This window comes from Oncorhynchus nerka, linkage group LG19 (assembly GCF_034236695.1).
Source record: "Oncorhynchus nerka isolate Pitt River linkage group LG19, Oner_Uvic_2.0, whole genome shotgun sequence".
NCBI lineage: Eukaryota > Metazoa > Chordata > Actinopteri > Salmoniformes > Salmonidae > Oncorhynchus > Oncorhynchus nerka.
In genome coordinates this window covers 5,783,347-5,802,183 of record NC_088414.1, presented here as the reverse complement: position 1 = coordinate 5,802,183, position 18,837 = coordinate 5,783,347, and the positions used below count along the sequence as shown (strand labels likewise).

Below are 18,837 nucleotides of genomic sequence, written 5' to 3'. Positions count from 1 at the left end.
CCACTTGTTCTCTGTCGCATAGAGAGCGGCATCTGTCCCATTATTGCGTCTGTTAGCGGGACGTCAATCATCTCCAAACGGCACCCGGAGACATAAGAATGGATTCCATGAGTTCGTCTGACTCTGGGCAAGGAGAAAACAAACATCATAATGAAAGTCAAGACATTACAATTCGGGAAGCTTGAATTTGTCTGGCTACAGTTGAAACAATCCTCTCTCTCTCAGACAGGGGGATAAGTCAGACAGCACCTTCATAGTTCTGAGTGGCCGTCTGCGCTCCGTCATCATGAAGGAGGACGGCAAGAAGGAGCTGACCGGAGAGTACGGCCGCGGTGACCTCATCGGCGTGGTAAGGGGTCAAATGTCAGGTGGCACAATGGGTGGTATGCAGCCGCCGTAGCTTAAACAATGCCAGGCTTTTAAAGAATTTATAGATTTTTATTGATTGTAGATGTAAGCAAACCCATTTAGACACCGACACGGTTTTATGCAGGGTCATGAGTACGCCCCACCATGACATGGCTATTCACAACATCTCAGAGCTGTGTGTGTGTGTGTGTGTGTGTGTGTGTGTCACTCACTCACTCCAGAGAGGATTTAGCTCTGTTTGGTAACCCCTCTCCCTTTAATTCACTGCATTACGCTCCCATTGGCTGACGTGGATTTGCATTGCTGTGGCGATGCCTATGCTGCTAAGAATACCTGCCTGAGGCGAATGGTCCGATGCCATGGTTACCGGCTCCAGACGGTAGCCGTAGTTACGGTGTCCGTGAGGACAGAGTCAGGAGAGCGTGGAATGCGAGGATACAGAATTAGACCATGTGTGTACCAGCAGCACAGTGTTATTACAGAGATCAATCGCTTTGATAGGAAAGGTCACTGCCTGGTTGGCTTGTTGACGCTGATGAAAATGGACACGAGAATCACCGGGGCTTAAAAAGTCTGGCTCACTTTTCTTGGTCCGTTCCTCTGATCACTCATTTTTATCTTCAATAGTTATTTACATTTTCTGCACCAGTAAGTGCTTTTTTAAAAACGAAATATGTTCCTATTTGTAGGGCTAAGATCACTTCAACTCCATATGAAAACAAGGAATGTGCAATGATTATTAAATCAATTGCAAGAGTGTTAAGGGGTAAGTTTGGTGCATAGTTCCTGTATAATGATTGAGGGATGATGCGTTGACCAATGGGAGCCTCTGGTGGTTGATGTGTCCCCGTCCAGGTGGAGGCCCTGACCCATCAGAACAGAGCCACCACGGTGCATGCAGTACGTGACTCGGAGCTGGCCAAACTACCAGAGGGAGCACTCGGCTACATTAAGAGGAAGTTCCCACAGGTATGTAGGTCAACTGGCTTCATAGACTTAGATAGACGACTCTAATACCCAAAATTAATTAGGCTTCACCAAGCTCTGATGCTGCTGATGGTCATTAGTAGCTACAAAACTTGATAACTGCCTGGTACTCAGCACTCTATTGTCCCTCTAATCACGGACATCAATGCAAATAGTTCAAAAATCTAATCAAACACTTCATGAGCTCATGCTGCGCAACATTTCTATAGGCTATGCAGTTGCATGAGAAAACAGAGTGATGGCCTCTATTAAAAAGAGGAGGATTTCTATAGCTTTCTATAGGCTAGGCCTACTATATTTATTTGTCAACTTTCCTAATGTTAAGCACATTGTTTATTTTTACAACCGGAGTAGCCTTTTGTTAAGAAGCCTTTTGGACTTTGACTTGGCGCTCCGGTACCGCTTGATGTGCGGTAACAGAGAACAGTCTATGACTAGGGTGGCTGGAGTCTTTAGGGCTTTTCTCTGACATCGCCTGGTATAGAGGTTCTGGATGGCAGGAAGCTTGGCCCTAGTGATGTACTGGGACGCAAGCACTACCCTCTGTAGTGCCTTGCGGTCTGAGGCCGAGCAGTTGCCATACCAGGCAGTGATGTAACCAGTCAGGATGCTCTTGATGTTGCAGCTGTAGAACCTTTTGAGGATCATAGGACCCATGCCAAATCTTTTGAGTCTCCTGTGGGGGAATACGCTTTGTTTTCACGACTGTCTTGGTGTGCTTGGACCATGACAGTTAGTTGTTGATGTGGACACCAAGGAACTTGAAGCTCTCAACCTGCTCTACTGCAGTCCCACTACTGTATATAGACTTTCTGTTTTTTCTACTGTCATTGACTTGTTTATTGTGTTTTTGGCTTGTTCATTCCATGTGTAACTCTGTGTTGTCTGTCTCACACTGCTTTGCTTTATCTTGGCCCGGTCACAGTTGTAACTGAGAACTTGTTCTCAACTAGCCTACCTGGTTAAATAAAGGTGTTCTCAACTAGCCCACCTGGTTAAATAAAGGTGTTCTCAACTGGCCTACCTGGTTAAATAAAGGTGTTCTCAACTGGCCTACCTGGTTAAATAAAGGTGTTCTCAACTAGCCTACCTGGTTAAATAAAGGTGTTCTCAACTAGCCCACCTGGTTAAATAAAGGTGTTCTCAACTGGCCTACCTGGTTAAATAAAGGTGTTCTCAACTGGCCTACCTGGTTAAATAAAGGTGTTCTCAACTAGCCCACCTGGTTAAATAAAGGTGTTCTCAACTGGCCTACCTGGTTAAATAAAGGTGTTCTCAACTAGCCTACACGGTTAAATAAAGGTGTTCTCAACTGGCCTACCTGGTTAAATAAAGGTGTTCTCAACTAGCCTACCTGGTTAAATAAAGGTTTTCTCAACTGGCCCACCTGGTTAAATAAAGGTGTTCTCAACTGGCCTACCTGGTTAAATAAAGGTGTTCTCAACTAGCCCACCTGGTTAAATAAAGGTGTTCTCAACTGGCCTACCTGGTTAAATAAAGGTGTTCTCAACTAGCCTACCTGGTTAAATAAAGGTGTTCTCAACTGGCCTACCTGGTTATATAAAGGTGTTCTCAACTGGCCCACCTGGTTAAATAAAGGTGTTCTCAACTAGCCTACCTGGTTAAATAAAGGTGTTCTCAACTAGCCTACCTGGTTAAATAAAGGTGTTCTCAACTAGCCTACCTGGTTAAATAAAGGTGTTCTCAACTGGCCTACCTGGTTAAATAAAGGTGAACTAAATAAAAAAAGGAAAAGCCCCGCCGATGAGAATGGGGGCGTGCTCGGGCCCCCTTTTCCTGTAGTCCACAATCATCTCCTTTGTCTTTTTCACATTGAGGGAGAGGTTGTTGTCCTGGCACCACACGGCCAGGTCTCTGACCTCCTCCCTATAGTCTGTCTCATTGTTGAGGGAGAGGTTGTTGTCCTGGCACCTCACGGCCAGGTCTCTGACCTCCTCCCTATAGTCTGTCTCATCGTTGAGGGAGAGGTTGTTGTCCTGGCACCTCACGGCCAGGTCTCTGACCTCCCTATAGTCTGTCTCATTGTTGAGGGAGAGGTTGTTGTCCTGGCACCTCACGGCCAGGTCTCTGACCTCCCTATAGTCTGTCTCATCGTTGAGGGAGAGGTTGTTGTCCTGGCACCTCACGGCCAGGTCTCTGACCTCCCTATAGTCTGTCTCATTGTTGAGGGAGAGGTTGTTGTCCTGGCACCTCACGGCCAGGTCTCTGACCTCCCTATAGTCTGTCTCATTGTTGAGGGAGAGGTTGTTGTCCTGGCACCACACGGCCAGGTCTCTGACCTCCCTATAGTCTGTCTCATTGTTGAGGGAGAGGTTGTTGTCCTGGCACCACACGGCCAGGTCTCTGACCTCCTCCCTATAGTCTGTCTCATCGTTGAGGGAGAGGTTGTTGTCCTGGCACCACACGGCCAGGTCTCTGACCTCCCTATAGTCTGTCTCATCGTTGAGGGAGAGGTTGTTGTCCTGGCACCTCACGGCCAGGTCTCTGACCTCCTCCCTATAGGCTGTCTCATTGTTCGGTGATCACTGTTGTGCAGACTTAAAATGTATTAAAAATCAAAACATATAGCCTGTTTGTAGAACAACTAGTTACATGAATAACTGTATATTAAACATATAGATACCTATTTCTTTGTTAACCGCTCAACACAGAATAGCCGCATGTGCGCACTCCCTGGAAATCGTTTGGAGAAAATATCCTTTCAATGTAATCTAGCTATGTTCAATTGTATTTTTCATACTATAAAATAATGCCACGGAATCCTAAGCAAATCTTGTCTGCTAAAATGAACTAGCGTAGCCCACAGCCATATGGAATAGTCAGATCAGGACCTACCATAAGGACAACTCAGTATGCTATTATATTCTTCTGAAATAGACCACATTTTCTTCATAACATGTTCCTTTAGACCTGTCTAAAATAAATGATGGATTTATTGTGAAGGTTTAGGCTATATTACATGGATTTATTGTGAAGGTGTAGGCTATATTACATGGATTTATTGTGAAGGTGTAGGCTATATTACATGGATTTATTGTGAAGGTTTAGGCTATATTACATGGATTTATTGTGAAGGTGTAGGCTATATTACATGGATTTATTGTGAAGGTTTAGGCTATATTACATGGATTTATTGTGAAGGTTTAGGCTATATTACATGGATTTATTGTGAAGGTTTAAGCTATATTACATGGATTTATTAGACTTTTTTAAAACGCAGATGTTCCAAAGTTCTCCATCAGTGGCTTGTAGGTGTGTGGAAGCCAGGAGATGCTACATGTGTTTGTTAATTAACGGTCAATTACCATGAGATCGACAGTTATTTGCTCACGAAAATTTGTGACCGCCACACACCTACATATGAGCAAACGTTCCGTAACTGTAGGGGGCAGTAAATCACCAACCTTGGGTTTTATACCTGTTCAAACAACCCACTCCAGGGGGCAGTAAATCACCAACCTTGGGTTTTATACCTGTTCAAACAACACACTCCAGGGGGCAGTAAATCACCAACCTTGGGTTTTATACCTGTTCAAACAACCCACTCCAGGGGGCAGTAAATCACCAACCTTGGGTTTTATACCTGTTCAAACAACCCACTCCAGGTGGCAGTAAATCACCAACCTTGGGTTTTATACCTGCTCAAACAACACACTCCAGGGGGCAGTAAATCACCAACCTTGGGTTTTATACCTGTTCAAACAACACACTCCAGGGGGCAGTAAATCACCAACCTTGGGTTTTATACCTGTTCAAACAACCCACTCCAGGGGGCAGTAAATCACCAACCTTGGGTTTTATACCTGTTCAAACAACACACTCCAGGGGGCTGTAAATCACCAACCTTGGGTTTTATACCTGTTCAAACAACCCACTCCAGGGGGCAGTAAATCACCAACCTTGGGTTTTATACCTGTTCAAACAACCCACTCCAGGTGGCAGTAAATCACCAACCTTGGGTTTTATACCTGTTCAAACAACCCACTCCAGGGGGCAGTAAATCACCAACCTTGGGTTTTATACCTGCTCAAACAACCCACTCCAGGGGGCAGTATGCACCCTCTCAGTTTGTTTACCAACTCATAGAAGTAGAAGAATACATGGACTACTTTCAAATAGAGATGGTGCTGCCCGTGCTTTCACAGATGCCATGATGGGACAGATACAAAGATGAGAAGTCTAACTTGGTCTATGACTGGCTTTCACTCCCTCACACACACTTCTCATTCACACACACACACACACACACACACACACACACACACACACACACAAGCTGACGATCTCTTTCTCTTGTTTTAGGTAGTCACGAGGTTGATTCACCTTCTTGGCCAGAAGATCCTTCAGCAGGTCAATGGCCCTCTGACAGGTGTGTAGGTGTGTTTACAGGCACCTTTTGTACCCAGAAGGATCTAACCCCTCATTTACCTGCTATGTGTAATATCTCTTTATGATAATGTGGCTCTCTCCATCCATGGCTGTGTGTCTGTCCTCCTCCCAGCCCGGAGCCTGGCCCTGCACACCCCAGGCAGTAAGTGGGATGCAGGGAACCCGGCGTCCAACCTGTCCACGGTCACCGTGCTGCCTGTGTCTGAGGAGGTACCCCTCACAGCCTTCACGCTGGAGCTGCAGCACGCACTCATCGCCATTGGTAACCACACACACATTCCACCTCTCTCTTCATCATGTCAGTTCAAGGTTGTCTAGACAGTGCAGTTCAGCAGTGCTGCCCTTCTATAGATTTCTCATCTATATAGATAGGGGGGGGGTGACATTGTGTTTATGCCCGGGTGCTGTTTCCTATGATCTAATATTCTGCTGAGGCTGAATTAATGATCTCCATTCATGGGGACCTTGAATTGGCCGTCCTCCCTCCTCAGTAGAATGAGCTGTGTTCCGCTGGTCATCTCTTAGAAAGCTTTAGGGCCTGGGGACTGATATGAGTGAGTACAGTTGGACTATGACAGTTCAGCAGTGCTGCCCTTCTATAGATGGCCGTCCTCCCTCCTCAGTAGAATGAGCTGTGTTCCGCTGGTCATCTCTTAGAAAGCTTTAGGGCCTGGGGACTGATATGAGTTAGTACAGTTGGACTATGACAGTTCAGCAGTGCTGCCCTTCTATAGATGGCCGTCCTCCCTCCTCAGTAGAATGAGCTGTGTTCCGCTGGTCATCTCTTAGAAAGCTTTAGGGCCTGGGGACTGATATGAGTTAGTACAGTTGGACTATGACAGTTCAGCAGTGCTGCCCTTCTATAGATGGCCGTCCTCCCTCCTCAGTAGAATGAGCTGTGTTCCGCTGGTCATCTCTTAGAAAGCTTTAGGGCCTGGGGACTGATATGAGTGAGTACAGTTGGACTATGACAGTTCAGCAGTGCTGCCCTTCTATAGATGGCCGTCCTCCCTCCTCAGTAGAATGAGCTGTGTTCCGCTGGTCATCTCTTAGAAAGCTTTAGGGCCTGGGGACTGATATGAGTTAGTACAGTTGGACTATGACAGTTCAGCAGTGCTGCCCTTCTATAGATGGCCGTCCTCCCTCCTCAGTAGAATGAGCTGTGTTCCCCTGGTCATCTCTTAGAAAGCTTTAGGGCCTGGGGACTGATATGAGTGAGTACAGTTGGACTATGACAGTTCAGCAGTGCTGCCCTTCTATAGATGGCCGTCCTCCCTCCTCAGTAGAATGAGCTGTGTTCCGCTGGTCATCTCTTAGAAAGCTTTAGGGCCTGGGGACTGATATGAGTGAGTACAGTTGGACTATGACAGTTCAGCAGTGCTGCCCTTCTATAGATGGCCGTCCTCCCTCCTCAGTAGAATGAGCTGTGTTCCCCTGGTCATCTCTTAGAAAGCTTTAGGGCCTGGGGAGTGATATGAGTGAGTACAGTTGGACTATGACAGTTCAGCAGTGCTGCCCTTCTATAGATGGCCGTCCTCCCTCCTCAGTAGAATGAGCTGTGTTCCGCTGGTCATCTCTTAGAAAGCTTTAGGGCCTGGGGACTGATATGAGTGAGTACAGTTGGACTATGACAGTTCAGCAGTGCTGCCCTTCTATAGATGGCCGTCCTCCCTCCTCAGTAGAATGAGCTGTGTTCCGCTGGTCATCTCTTAGAAAGCTTTAGGGCCTGGGGACTGATATGAGTGAGTACAGTTGGACTGTGTCTTTTCATTTTGTATTATCTTTAATCCTGCATTGTTGGAAAAGGACCCGTAAGTAAGCATTTCACTGTTAGTCGACCCCTGTTGTTTACGGAGCACGTGACCACTACAATGTGATTTGATTTAAGTATGCCCTTTCCACAGACCTGACCTAAATTGTCCTTATTCATAGGCCCCACACTTCTACTGACCAGCGACAGCATCAAGCAGCGCCTGGGAGCGGCCGCACTGGACAGGTGGGCTTGAATGAACGGGGTTGTGTGCATCTTGAACTACCCACATGCATTATAAAGGGTTCCTTATATTTCTCTCTCTCTCTCTCTACCTCTCTCTACCTCTCTCTACCTCTCTCTCTACCTCTCTCTCTCTCTCTCTACCTCTCTCTACCTCTCTCTCTACCTCTCTCTCTACCTCTCTCTCTCTCTCTCTCTGTCTGTCTGTCTCTCTCTCTCTCTCTCTCTACCTCTCTCTCTCTCTCTCTCTACCTCTCTCTCTCTCCTCTCTCTCTACCTCTCTCTCTCTCTCTCTCTCTCTGTCTGTCTGTCTCTCTCTCTCTACCTCTCTCTACCTCTCTCTCTCCACCTCTCTCTCTCTCCACCTCTCTCCACCTCTCTCTACCTCTCTCTACCTCTCTCTCTCTCTACCCCTCTCTACCCCTCTCTACCCCTCTACCTCTCTCTCTCTCTCTCCACCTCTCTCTACCTCTCTCTCTCTCTCTCTCTCTCCACCTCTCTCTACCTCTCTCTGTGTCAGTGTTCATGAGTATCGTCTGTCCAGTTGGCTGGGCCAGCAGGAGGACATCCACCGTATCGTGCTCTACCAGACAGACTACACCCTGACCCCCTGGACCCAGCGATGTATCCGCCAGGCCGACTGCATCATCATCGTGGGACTGGGGGAGCAAGACCCCGCTGTGGGGGAGGTACGGGGGGAACCAGGAGGGACTGGGGGCTCTGGGAGGGGAACTGATTTTGGGAAATGGAATTCTACGGAGCCATCCTATGAGTCTGTCACTTTTGTAACACATTTGGACTGTTACAGAATCATTTATGTGCTTCCACAGAGGGTGTAGCAATATGTTTGCGTGCGTGACCACACTTACTCAATTTTGCCTTTGAATATCTTCAGTGGCAGCAAATGCTTCAGAAGCAGAGGAAATAGGCCCCTCTCCTGGGGTGTAATCCTTAGTGCAAACAGTTGCAATCAAAACAAGAGTTTCTATTGGACAAATTCCGGTAGGATGCTCACCGTTCTGTTTGACTGACGGAGGGACGGACAAAACAGACCGAGACCTCCCATGTTTGTTGCAAAACTAGCATTAGGCTTTTGGAGAGGTTAGCTAGCTTAGCGTGTTAGCATGATGCTTAGGGAGAGGTTAGCTAGCTTAGCGTATTTCCATGGCGCTTGGGGAGAGGTTAGCCAGCTTAGCGTGTTAGCATGATGTTTAGGGAGAGGTTAGCTAGCTTAGCGTATTTCCATGGCGCTTGGGGAGAGGTTAGCCAGCTTAGCGTGTTAGCATGATGGTTAGGGAGAGGTTAGCTAGCTTAGCGTATTTCCATGGCGCTTGGGGAGAGGTTAGCTAGCTTAGCGTGTTAACATGATGCTTAGGGAGAGGTTAGCTAGCTTAGCGTATTTCCATGGTGCTTGGGGAGAGGTTAGCCAGTTTAGCGTGTTAGCATGATGTTTAGGGAGAGGTTAGCTAGCTTAGCGTATTTCCATGGTGCTTGGGGAGAGGTTAGCTAGCTTAGCGTGTTAGCAGGCCACTGATGTGGGATTAGGGTCAGTGCAGATCCTTGGGTTCTTTAGTCATGCCTGGGTCTTGGTGGCAGGGTTGACCTCGCTGACCTCTTATCCCTGATATGATATCCATTTACTAAGATAAAGAGAGGAATACCAACCAGTCACAGACTCAAGTGGCTTGATACTATTGTGTAAGAAACTCCTCTCAGTATGCAGTACCTGCCTGTTTAATTCTGGACAAACTATGTCCTACTTCTCCTTGGCCAACCTCTAGTTGACCCCTGGCCTTTGACCCTGTAGTTGGAGCGGATGCTGGAGGGCAGTGCGGTGAGGGCCCAGAAGCAACTGGTGTTGTTACACAGGGAGGACGGCCCCCCGCCCCAGGGCACTGTGGAGTGGCTCAACATGAGGAGCTGGATCTCCAGACACCTGCACCTCTCCTGCCCACGCAGGGTCTTCTCCAAGAGAAGCCTGCCCAAACTGGTACACACACACACCTGATCTTCCCAAACTGGTATACACACACACACACCTGATTTTCCCAAACTGGTACACACACACACACCTGATCTTCCAAAACTGGTACACACACACACACCTGATTTTCCCAAACTGGTACACACACACCTGATCTTCCCAAGCTGGTACACACACACACACCTGATCTTCCCAAACTGGTACACACACACACACACACACCTGATCTTCCAAAACTGGTATACACACACACACCTGATCTTCCCAAACTGGTACACACACACACACCTGATCTTCCCAAACTGGTACACACACACCTGATCTTCCCAAGCTGGTACACACACACCCACCTGATCTTCCCAAACTGGTACACACACACACACACACCTGATCTTCCCAAACTGGTACACACACACACACACCTGATCTTCCCAAACTGGTACACACACACACACACCTGAGCTTCCCAAGCTGGTACACACACACACACCTGAGCTTCCCAAGCTGGTACACACACACACACCTGATCTTCCCAAACTGGTACACACACACACACACACACCTGATCTTCCCAAACTGGTACACACACACACACCTGATCTTCCCAAACTGGTACACACACACACACCTGATTTTCCCAAACTGGTACACACACACACACACCTGATCTTCCCAAACTGGTACACACACACACACCTGATCTTCCCAAACTGGTACACACACACACACCTGATCTTCCCAAACTGGTACACACACACACCTGATCTTCCCAAACTGGTACACACACACACCTGATCTTCCCAAACTGGTACACACACACACACCTGATCTTCCCAAACTGGTACACACACACACACCTGATCTTCCCAAACTGGTACACACACACACACCTGATCTTCCCAAACTGGTACACACACACACACACACCTGATCTTCCCAAACTGGTACACACACACACACACCTGATCTTCCCAAACTGGTACACACACACACACACCTGAGCTTCCCAAGCTGGTACACACACACACACCTGAGCTTCCCAAGCTGGTACACACACACACACCTGATCTTCCCAAACTGGTACACACACACACACACACACCTGATCTTCCCAAACTGGTACACACACACACACCTGATCTTCCCAAACTGGTACACACACACACACCTGATTTTCCCAAACTGGTACACACACACACACCTGATCTTCCCAAACTGGTACACACACACACACCTGATCTTCCCAAACTGGTACACACACACACACCTGATCTTCCCAAACTGGTACACACACACACCTGATCTTCCCAAACTGGTACACACACACACCTGATCTTCCCAAGCTGGTACACACACACACACACCTGATCTTCCCAAGCTGGTACACACACACACACCTGATCTTCCCAAACTGGTTCACACACACCTGATCTTCCCAAACTGGTACACACACACACCTGATCTTCCCAAACTGGTACACACACACACCTGATCTTCCCAAACTGGTACACACACACACCTGATTTTCCCAAGCTGGTACACACACACACCTGATCTTCCCAAACTGGTACACACACACACACCTGATCTTCCCAAACTGGTACACACACACCTGATCTTCCCAAACTGGTACACACACACACACCTGATCTTCCCAAACTGGTACACACACACACACACCTGATCTTCCCAAACTGGTACACACACACACACACCTGAGCTTCCCAAGCTGGTACACACACACACACCTGAGCTTCCCAAGCTGGTACACACACACACACCTGATCTTCCCAAACTGGTACACACACACACACACACACCTGATCTTCCCAAGCTGGTACACACACACACACACACCTGATCTTCCCAAACTGGTACACACACACACACACCTGATCTTCCCAAGCTGGTACACACACACACACCTGATTTTCCCAAACTGGTACACACACACCTGATCTTCCCAAACTGGTACACACACACCTGATCTTCCCAAACTGGTGCACACACACACACACCTGATCTTCCCAAACTGGTACACACACACACACACCTGATCTTCCCAAACTGGTACACACACACACACACACCTGATCTTCCCAAACTGGTACACACACACACACACCTGATCTTCCCAAACTGGTTCACACACACCTGATAAGGATGTGACAAATATGACATTTCTTTCTTTAATGTTTAAACTGCCGTTTTTAATCGGTTTTCCGTCAAAACAATAAGAAAATTAATAAAATTCCACGGGAATTCACAAGGCTGCTGCCAGCTACAGTTTGGGTCTTTTTCAGAAGGTTAAGCATTGCACCTGTGCTGTCATTACTGTACCTCAATTCCACCTCGCAAAGTTTCCTTCTCATTTCCCTTCGCTGCCGTCGTTTGTCTTCCTCTGCCATTTTTCCAACTGTTAACGATGATGTCATAGTGGTGAAGTGTCGACTCCCATTGATTCCTCGACTCCTTGCACGTCGACTCCCATTGAGTGCCAAGATTTGTTTCCTCCAAGAATTGACTCCTAAGATTCAGCATTTTTTGGAGACTGATTTGTTGCCGTATCTGCACATGTGTATTGGCTCGCTCCGTGCTGTTCACGGAGTGGTGGCCAGGGCACCACAACAGAGGAGTGGTGGTCAGGGCACCAAAACAGAGGAGTGGTGGTCAGGGCACCAAAACAGAGGAGTGGTGGTCAGGGCACCAAAACAGAGGAGTGGTGGTCAGGGCACCAAAACAGAGGAGTGGTGGTCAGGGCACCAAAACAGAGGAGTGGTGGTCAGGGCACCAAAACAGAGGAGTGGTGGCCAGGGCACCAAAACAGAGGCGAAGATGAGCCTCGCGCTTCAAATGCTGTTTTACTTTCTGCATCCCGATTTTACATTTTTTTAAAATTTTAATTGAAATGTTCACGCCCCTAACTCATAACTAAGGAAGGAATTGCCTCACAACCCCACAGTTATTTCCAGTGTCCCACCATTTGAAGAAATAGTGTTTTAATATCTGCTGTGTATTGCTCTCCTCTCCAGATTGAGATGTATCAGCGTGTGTTCCAGAAGCCGGCTGACCGCCACTCTGACTTCTCCCGGCTGGCCAGGGTCCTGACCGGGAACGCCATCGCCCTCATACTGGGGGGAGGAGGGGCCAGGTACGCCCCAATGACCCCTGACCTCTGTCCTCTAGGTCACTGACGTGACTAGGCCCCATTTTTAGTCATTTCTATGGAGCCGTGTAGGGGTGGGGGGGGGTGTTGTCTTTCCTAATGCATGAAACACTCAAAGCAGACTGCTTCCACTTTTCTGCCTAATGTAATATCTTGCTCATTTTCATTTTCTCTCTCTTCTCCTGTCTTTCTCTCTCTTCTCCTTCCATTTGTCCTGTTTTTGTGTTGTGTTCAGGAGATGTTTCAAGGTTGGTTCCTCTTGTCTCTCTCTCGCTCTTAACTCATGCCTGTTAAATGCTTTGTACTAATATTTGTCTTGTTCCCCTTGGGGAATTCGGGACTCGCGTGAAGCACGCGTTAAATGGAAGGTCATTTTCTTTTTTCATGCCCCTTTTGTCTCTACTCTTATTCTAACCTTGAACTTTAGCATGAGAATATGTGGCGTAAGTCTACATACGCCGTATTCTGACCTTGACTTAATCCCCTAATAATTCCACCCTCTTTTCACACGAGGAAAACCATGAATAAGGTTTCAGCGAACCTACCGGTTCCAAGTGGAAAAAGCATCTGCTTTATTTTTCACGATTATTATTTTTTAGAATCTCAATGCAACTGTAATTTAGACATTTTATAAGAGCTATGATCCCTGAAGGCGGAACCATACCGGCAAACTGACAGTCATATCGACGTGACGATGTATTGTGGGCCCTTTTCCACAGTGAAATAGGCTATAAATAGCTGTGCCGTTATTCAGATATTTTATTGTATGCCCTTATAATCTGCCGAGATAACATCTGTTGTATTTGACCGTTTCTAGCATGTGAAATATTAGCCACGATGTCTGGAGCCACCTTTCCGTGATACATTTAGAACTGTCACTTTAGGGTTTCCTTCAATTTGTACCTTGCGTCATTCCATTCCAACGTGCCTTTCGTTCCTCTGTCACATCAGTGTAGTTGTTCCTGAGGGTCTCTAGCATTAGTGGATCACATTAGGCTAATGTTGTGCGAGCATTTGGGACATGTAGCCTGTTTTGAATGGTCATGGCACTATGACCCCACAGTTAGCAGTTTAAACCTGGAGCCTGGCGCACGGTTCATGATGACTGGACCGTTGTCATACAGTTCCATGATTAGGGTACATTTATAGGACTATTGTTCAACTCATGTTGTACACTTTCCTTTTCTTCTACCTTCCAATATTTCATGATCTAGAAAATGGCAACTTTCAGGTTGAAGCAAAACACTGTATTTTTTATTCCTCAATATATTTTGTGCGTAAAGGCTCTTAACTCAATACGTTCCTAACCTTTAAATGTGCCTAAATCATCTCCAAGATCAGAGTGTTTTTAAATCTACCAGTTGGTGCTGAAACGGAGACCAATACACATACATTTAGATGGCGTTCTTTGATTGATCCCTATAATCTGAACCCGTCTTCTAGTGAGTCTGTCAACAAACACATATTAAAGGTACAGCACACTGTATTTAAAGGGACGGCACACTGTATTTAAAGGGACGGCACACTGTATTTAAAGGGACGGGCACACTGTATTTAAAGGGACGGCACACTGTATTTAAAGGGACGGCACACTGTATTTAAAGGGACGGGCACACTGCATTTAAAGGGACGGCACACTGCATTTAAAGGGACGGCACACTGCATTTAAAGGGACGGCACACTGCATTTAAAGGGACGGCACACTGCATTGAAAGGGACGGCACACTGCATTGAAAGGGACGGCACACTGCATTGAAAGGGACGGCACACTGCATTGAAAGGGACGGCACACTGCATTGAAAGGGACGGCACACTGCATTGAAAGGGACGGCACACTGCATTGAAAGGGACGGCACACTGCATTGAAAGGGACGGCACACTGCATTGAAAGGGACGGCACACTGCATTGAAAGGGACGGCACACTGCATTTAAAGGGACGGCACACTGCATTTAAAGGGACGGCACACTGCATTTAAAGGGACGGCTTACCATAAATACACTGAAAGCCCTTTGGAATGCAAACTCCATGAGCAAATGTGTTGTCCAGCGAGTGGGAGGATTTTCAGTGGTTGAATTCAACGTATTCAGTGGTTGAATTCAACGTATTCAGTGGTTGAATTCAACGTATTCAGTGGTTGAATTAAACGTATTCAGTGGTTGAATTAAACGTATTCAGTGGTTGAATTAAACGTATTCAGTGGTTGAATTAAACGTATTCAGTGGTTGAATTAAACGTATTCAGTGGTTGAATTAAACGTATTCAGTGGTTGAATTAAACGTATTCAGTGGTTGAATTAAACGTATTCAGTGGTTGAATTAAACGTATTCAGTGGTTGAATTCACCGTATTCAGAGGTTGAATTCAACGTATTCAGCGGTTGAATTCAACGTATTCAGCGGTTGAATTAAACGTATTCAGCGGTTGAATTAAACGTATTCAGCGGTTGAATTCAACGTATTCAGCGGTTGAATTCAACGTATTCAGTGGTTGAATTCAACGTATTCAGCGCACGCAAGGGAACCACGCCTGCAAATCCCTTTACATACCTGCATAAGGTAAGCCTGAATACCAACTACTGGGAAGTGTGTCGGATAAGGCGTACATTTTGGGCCCCTTGTGAATTGTTGTGGTACTGGTGTTGACATACTGTATGTGGTAGTGTTAAACAAGTTGGCTACTTGGCAGTTACAATCCCTAACAGTACACGGAGATGTATGTATGTTGTGTGAAATCATTTCCAACAACCTGCAATGCAATCTGTTAGTGCACCTGCCAAATACAGGGAACAGACAGGCTAGGCATCAGAACCACAAACATGACGATGGAAGCCAAGACATTACCTCAATCTACATTCCGATACGTTTTAATGAGGGAGTGTGTGTGTGTGAGTGTGTGGAGTCGTGAGCATATTTCCAATGTCTCTCGTTCCTCTTCCTCTCATCCTCTCTCTCCCGTTCCTCTCTCAGGGGCTGTTCTCAGGTGGGTATCATGCATGCTCTGAGTGAGGCAGGGATCCCTGTGGACCTGGTGGGAGGTGTTTCCATCGGCTCCCTGATGGGGGCGCTGTACGCAGAGGACCGCAGTCACTGCCGCATGAGGATGAGGGCACGAGAGTGGGCTATGGTGAGAGGATACGACTAGTCTCTTTCGCAGCGCATCTTTCCCGATTCCTCGCGTCCTCTGTCGTTTCACGTTGACGTTTTAGTCATCTAGTAGTCGCTCTGATCCAAAGCGACTTTTTTCGGGTTGTGCCTTGCTAAAGGGCACATCAACTGATTTTCTTCTTTTTTTTTGTCTCCGGGATTCGAACCAGAAACCTTTTTGATTTGCTGGCCAAACGCTCTTAACCGCTAGGCTACCTGCCGCCCCACCTGTCCTGGGCAGTCAGTCTGTTAGTCTCTCCTTCTCAAACTGCATTAGGAGGAACAACTCCAAGGGGAAGGACGTTGTATCTTTTTGTCCAAAATGCCTTGAGAAGGAGGCAAGGAGAGAGGATGCGAGGAATCAAGAAAAGACCAAATCGAGGAATATTAACTTGATCTTCACTCAACCTTCAAGTGTTTAAATGGCCTGGCAACCTTGAAGAAACATGATTTTGACCTCAATGGGACGACTTGGTCAAATAAAGGTGACAGTAAACGTGTTCTCATGGATTTGTTGGGGGTTCTTCTTGGTGGTGTGTTGCAGGGAATGACGTTGGTGTTTAAGAAGGTGTTGGACCTGACCTACCCCATCACTTCTATGTTCTCTGGCGCTGCCTTCAACTCCAGCATTTACACGGTGTTCACGGACAAGCAGATAGAGGTGAGGAGAGGAGGGGATAGAGGTGAGGAGAGGAGGGGATAGAGGTGAGGAGAGGAGGGGATAGAGGTGAGGAGAGGAGGGGATAGAGGTGAGGAGAGGAGGGGATAGAGGTGAGGAGAGGAGGGGATAGAGGTGAGGAGAGGAGGGGATAGAGGTGAGGAGGAGCGGATAGAGGTGAGGAGGAGCGGATAGAGGTGAGGAGGAGCGGATAGAGGTGAGGAGGAGGGGATAGAGGTGAGGAGGAGCGGATAGAGGTGAGGAGGAGCGGATAGAGGTGAGGAGGAGCGGATAGAGGTGAGGAGGAGCGGATAGAGGTGAGGAGGAGGGGATAGAGGTGAGGAGGAGGGGATAGAGGTGAGGAGGAGGGGATAGAGGTGAGGAGGAGGGGATAGAGGTGAGGAGGAGGGGATAGAGGTGAGGAGGAGGGGATAGAGGTGAGGAGGAGGGGATAGAGGTGAGGAGGAGGGGATAGAGGTGAGGAGGAGGGGATAGAGGTGAGGAGGAGGGGATAGAGGTGAGGAGGGGAGGGGATAGAGGTGAGGAGGAGGGGATAGAGGTGAGGAGGAGCGGATAGAGGTGAGGAATGGCACAGTTGGAGTTAGTCGGTCTTGCCTCTCTCTTGTAAAAAGGCATTTTTCATCATAATGGGATCACCTGTGTAAACAAAGAGTAGATTAAATACATTTTTAAAAATGGCCTGTCGCACACGGCCTGGAAGATTGAACTTATTATACTAATAAGAAAAGGAGCTTTGAAACGTGTTGGCAATAAATATAATTGAAGGGAATTAAGCCTCCGCCCTGAACCTTCTTTTACAGTTGCAATATTGACATAACCATTTAATGACTAGTGGTGTTGTTTGTTCAGGACCTGTGGATCCCCTATTTCAACATCACCACTGACATCACTGCCTCCACCATGAGAGTGCACACAGACGGTTAGGCCTCAAGTCTCTCTCTATAGCTCTCGCTCTCTCTCTCTCTACTGCTCTCTCTACCTCTCTCTCTCTCTCTCTACCGCTCTCTCTCTACCTCTCTCTCTCTCTCTCTCTACCGCTCTCTCTCTCTCTCTCTCTCTCTACCGCTCTCTCTCTCTACCGCTCTGTCTCTCTCTCTCTCTCTACCTCTCTCTCTCTCTACCGCTCTCTCTCTCTACCGCTCTCTCTCTACCGCTCTCTCTCTACCGCTCTCTCTCTCTCTCTCTCTACCGCTCTCTCTCTCTACCGCTCTCTCTCTCTACCGCTCTCTCTCTACCGCTCTGTCTCTCTCTCTCTCTCTCTCTCTCTCTCTACCGCTCTCTCTCTCTACCGCTCTGTCTCTCTCTCTCTCTCTACCTCTCTCTCTCTACCGCTCTCTCTCTCTACCGCTCTCTCTCTACCGCTCTCTCTCTACCGCTCTCTCTCTACCGCTCTCTCTCTCTCTCTCTCTACCGCTCTCTCTCTCTCTCTCTCTCTACCGCTCTCTCTCTCTACCGCTCTGTCTCTCTCTCTCTCTCTCTACCGCTCTGTCTCTCTCTCTCTCTCTACCACTCTCTCTGTTTTAACTGATTGAATTGTGAAGCTGTTCCTCCTATACGTGCCTCCATGTGTTGAATTGTCCCTGTCTCAGGCTCTCTGTGGAGGTATGTGCGTGCCAGCATGTCTCTCTCTGGCTACCTGCCCCCTCTATGTGACCCTAAAGACGGACACCTACTGATGGACGGTGGCTACATCAACAACCTACCAGGTCAGCAACACACACACACACACACACACACACACACACTGCAGTGGCAAGATAAGACAAGGTGGCTTCTCTCCTGCTCAGCGATGTACCACTAATCATTTATATTTGGTGGGTGCTTCTATTTGTCTCGATGTTCAAGTGTGTAAAAAGTGAAACTCCTCAATGTTCATTGTTACTCTAAGCCCTAAACCCGCGTCTCCGCCCCTCTCCCAGCGGACGTGGCTCGCTCCATGGGTGCCAAGGTGGTGATCGCCATAGACGTGGGCAGCCAGGACGAGACCAACCTCACCAACTACGGCGACTCGCTCTCCGGCTGGTGGCTGCTATGGAAACGCCTCAACCCACTGGCAGAGAAAGTCAAGGTGAGCCTCTCTCACAGCACTGTATATAACTACAGCC

At 47.6% G+C, this 18,837-nt stretch overlaps 1 protein-coding gene across 4 annotated transcripts in view; it reads left to right on the top strand.

Annotated features, from left to right (window-relative positions):
* LOC115125403 (patatin-like phospholipase domain-containing protein 7) overlaps positions 1–18,837 on the top strand; it is a 56,313-nt gene that overhangs the window by 20,100 nt on the left and 17,376 nt on the right. For all 4 annotated transcript variants that reach the window (XM_065004665.1, XM_065004664.1, XM_065004663.1 and 1 more), the window contains 13 exons: positions 226–349; positions 1,225–1,338; positions 5,680–5,746; positions 5,879–6,028; positions 7,699–7,762; positions 8,280–8,448; positions 9,567–9,749; positions 12,776–12,894; positions 15,877–16,033; positions 16,598–16,714; positions 17,582–17,651; positions 18,322–18,438; positions 18,652–18,800. In XM_065004665.1, the coding sequence (XP_064860737.1) occupies positions 226–349; positions 1,225–1,338; positions 5,680–5,746; positions 5,879–6,028; positions 7,699–7,762; positions 8,280–8,448; positions 9,567–9,749; positions 12,776–12,894; positions 15,877–16,033; positions 16,598–16,714; positions 17,582–17,651; positions 18,322–18,438; positions 18,652–18,800 (1,600 nt within the window). The remainder of the gene's footprint in view (positions 1–225; positions 350–1,224; positions 1,339–5,679; positions 5,747–5,878; positions 6,029–7,698; positions 7,763–8,279; positions 8,449–9,566; positions 9,750–12,775; positions 12,895–15,876; positions 16,034–16,597; positions 16,715–17,581; positions 17,652–18,321; positions 18,439–18,651; positions 18,801–18,837) is intronic.